The following is a 4,088-nucleotide window of genomic DNA, read 5'->3' on the forward strand; positions in this document are numbered from 1 at the left end:
ATATTTTAAGAAGAACAAAAAGTTGTTTATTTCTCACTGTTAATCTAGTCAATTTTGAATGGACAACATATATCTAATTATCAAATAAATAATATAATATTGACGCTTAAGTGATGGAGTTTATTTTCTTTTCATTTCTAAGTAACATCTCGAATTCTATCTTCTTCTTCTTATTATAAAGTCTCGAATGTTATCTTATGAACCAAATGATAATGATGCTGACGTAGTTATATTTCCTCTAACTCAAAGAATTGAATTAATTGGATAATTTGTCTTCCGTAGGGATATTCATGTCAGGATGTGATTTTTGGCTTTTAATTCAAAAGGCGTGTAGGCAGTACGAATTAGGTAATGATCAGACTGTATATTGAACAGTTTCTATTCAGTAGTTGTTAATTGTTATCCTTTCTCCCGAAAAGACACAAATCATTAAGAGAAATCCTACTGCAATCAAACTTTTGCATAATTTGTTTTACAGATAAGACAAATAGATAACGAAGAGAAGAATCAAATAAGATGAATAATACAATTTAAATAAAAAATAAGTTGTTAAAAGTATCTTTAAAAGTATGAATAAAAATAATGTAACTTATATAAGAAATGTAAAACCTATTTGCTTAAATTAAAAAAAATTAATTATATATAAAAATTTATTTTTTTTAAATTATATTAAAAAGAAATTTTTTTATTACAATTGTTAAAAGCTATTTTTTATTTTGAAAATATTAAACACACTAAAAAATTGTGAAATTTTTTTTAAGTAAAAAAAAAAGTTAATGAAAGAAAAATCTAAAACAAATACCCTCCTAGATGTTAATAATATTAGTTGCTTAACTTTATATATGATTACCCTGTAATAAAAAAAATTCTATGATTCTATCCATGTTACTTGACCAAGTAAACTAATAATGTTATTCACAAAATATTTTTTATGATATTTTTATAATATTATTATTTTTTATTTATCTCAATTAGTTCACTTATCTTAACATAACATTCTTTTCTCTTCCTATCTCTTTTGTTATACAGTATCTGCAAAAAGTATAAAAATATATTTTTTCCAATAAAAAAACAGTTGTGTCTGAATTGAAAGTAATTTCCGCGTGAAAACAATGGGTGAAATGTCAGGTCAGCTACTAACACATGACCCTACCACGTGACATTTTGCATATTCCACTTTCCTACATATAGAGCCACTCCTAAATTGGAAAGGCATCCATTCAACCCTTCATCTCACACCCTCTCTTGCATCCATTTTCTTTCCCTATTCTATTATCTACGCTTTTGCCTTTTCATTTCATAAAATAAGTTTTTTTTTCACTCAACTTTGATCCTCAACAAGCACCTAGGGAATTGCTGCATATATTTCAAGCCCTTTTTATGATCAACTTTCACATAATCATCAGTTGTTTTATTGATCCTATATATGTGTTGTTCTTTTCCTTCATTTTCATTTTGCCTATAATTTGTTCTTCTTGCCTATTCTATTAACCTATCTATCTCCAATTTGGTTCTATTTTCTCTTTTTGGTTTTTACCAACAACTTTGATTTCCTTCAACTATGGTTACTACCATATCATCCTCAACAAGCCGCAACTTCCATCATCAGTTGCATACTTTCAACTCAGAGAACAACATCAACAACAACCTCTTTGATGCCACTTTCTCTCCATATTTGAATGGCAATAATGAAGGGACCATTATTGTAGGAAAGCTTGGTGAACCAAGCCAAAAGCTTAAACCTTTTAAGTCCCCTCTTCAAAAGCTAGAAAAGAAAGAAGAGAATGGAGAAATAGGTGTATTTGGTGCTGAAAAGTACTTCAATGTGGAAGTTGAGACCCCAAGATCTGTCAACTGCATAACCACTCCAAAATACCTTCACCATAGAGATGAACAAATGGCCATAGCAACTAGAAAGAACACACTTCCATATGGAACTCCAAGCATTCGCTCTGAATCAACAACTTGCAACAGCCAACATGCACTACTTCAGAGTGGAATGATGATGAGGAACTCTTCAAGGAGCAAAAAGGAGAACAAGGGTCATCAAGCCAAAAGTGTTCTTGCTGGCCTTGGCTTCAAATGCTCTTGTTCTGATAAAGATTCTGTTGATGCAGGTGAAATCAGTTTCAGCAAACCTGCCACATATGGTTCAGTTCATGGAAAAACTAGAAGAAAGCTTGTGGATATTGCTGCTCTAGATGCTAGCCATTCAATCAAAATAAGCAAGCCTAATGCAGAACTCTTGAAAATCAACAATGTTTACTTCCAAAAGCAAGAGAGTACTTTTGGGAATAGCCAAAAATTACTCTCATTCTCACCCTTGAGTTCTGCCTCAGGAAACCAAAACCATCTTGCCAAAATGCAACAACATCAACAACTAGATGAAGTGGAAGCTGAGAAGCCAAGAAACTCAATAGAGGTGTTTGGCTCCCCAATACTGAAAAACAAGCTCAAGTCATTGAGCTTTGACAGAACCACCACAAGGTTTGTGATGGCCTCATCAAGAGATGGCACTCCTAGACTATTGGAGGAAATTGACTCAAACTACATCAATGATGCTGCAAGTGATGCAAGTTCAGACTTGTTTGAGATTGAGAGCATCAAAAGCAAAACCAATCCTTTCCATGCAAGGCAAACATCAGATGTTGCTGCTTCAAGCTGTGTGAGCCCCACAAATGGCTATGCACCAAGTGAGGCAAGCATAGAGTGGAGTGTGGCCACTGCCAGTGCTGCAGTGATGTCAGATTGTGAAGAACAGATGTCTGAGGTAACCATAAGAAGTCCAATAAGAACAACAACATTTGCTAATGGAAAAGCAAAATCCACCAAAGAGGTTCAGAGAATTAGGCGCCCTAGCATGCTGTTGGGTTGCAAGAGCCACAAATCTGTTAGAGTTGCAGGTGATGCTTACATAACATATGAGAATCCAAGTTCCACACCAAAACTTCGTAACAGGACTAATAGTTCCTCGATGGTGGCAAGGTTTCCTTCAGAGACAAAACTGGGAAATTTTGGTGCAAAACATGGACATCATCATGCTTATGCCACACCATCACCACTGCAGAACTCTCACTCATCACCACATGCCTCAAAACTTCTATACATTTAGCACTAGTTTGAGATATTTGTTGGTTTTGGAACTAGCTTGTTCAATTATATTTTTGAGTATATGGAAAGTATGAGAGAAAAAGGCAAAGAGTGCATCTTATGGGCTTCAAATTCCCACGTCAAAAGTAGGGTTAAGGTGTCTCTTGTGTAGTACTATAGTACTATATCCCCTCTTAGTAATCTTGTTGTATTTTTCTGTTGGCTTTGGTATCATATATAATTTTTCGATTCACAGTATTTGCAGAATCTGGTTAAAAAAGTGATGAAAAATGGATGTTTTTTGTAATCATGCATTTGGTCTCATAAAAAGAAAGGGGTGTGAAAGGTGACCTCGTATAGTGCAGACATGGAAGAAAGGCCCCTTCCAATGATACAAAGCCTTTGTTTTTAAGCATTTTGTTGGATCTGATGATCCTTAGACTAGAATCATGTTCAGAAAGTTCATTATAGATTGGAAAAAACAGTTTTTTCTTTTTACTTTCAAGATATTTTTCTTAAAGGGCCACCTGTAAAAAAAACAGTATACCTTGCCAAATTTATTGCTGTGTAATTGTTGGCTATATTTGAAATAGTACATCCAATTCCAACCAATCAAGACAAAAGAAAATTAATAAAGTTATAGCAAATCCCGCCATATAATTTTAGAATTTGTAACTGAATTAATTCAATTTCAAAAGTTAATTGGTGAGTCAGAAATGATTATTCTCAACTTATATACATTATTTTCACTGTATATATCATTAGTTAATACGTGATCTTCAACAATTACTCTTCAAATACAATGAAATCTTTTACATGGAAAAAGTACAGGTACCATATGCATTTTTGTTATTTAGCTCGAGTCTTCTTTACTAAATCTGCTACACTGAAACATGATATATATACTAGTAATTTCTTCTTCTATTTTGTAATCAATAATGCAAAATTCATGCTAGGGGCTCATTTGAATTATCTGATGGTGTTACAATATTGAATGC

General features: G+C 33.1%; 1 protein-coding gene across 1 annotated transcript; it reads left to right on the forward strand.

The window, feature by feature from the left end:
• The first annotated feature begins 1,218 nt into the window (after positions 1-1,218).
• LOC100777748 (protein PHYTOCHROME KINASE SUBSTRATE 1) lies at positions 1,219-3,341 on the forward strand. Its single transcript, XM_003553136.5, has one exon. The coding sequence runs from the start codon at positions 1,562-1,564 to the stop codon at positions 3,110-3,112; it is 1,551 nt and encodes a 516-aa protein (XP_003553184.1). The 5' UTR covers positions 1,219-1,561; the 3' UTR covers positions 3,113-3,341.
• Positions 3,342-4,088: the final 747 nt, after the last annotated feature.

The sequence above is a fragment of the Glycine max genome, chromosome 18 (assembly GCF_000004515.6).
Source record: "Glycine max cultivar Williams 82 chromosome 18, Glycine_max_v4.0, whole genome shotgun sequence".
Lineage (NCBI taxonomy): Eukaryota > Viridiplantae > Streptophyta > Magnoliopsida > Fabales > Fabaceae > Glycine > Glycine max.

Coding starts and splice junctions, on each gene's coding strand:
- LOC100777748 (XM_003553136.5), top strand. CDS start 1,562: ATGGTTACTACCATATCATCCTCAACAAGCCGCAACTTCCATCATCAG.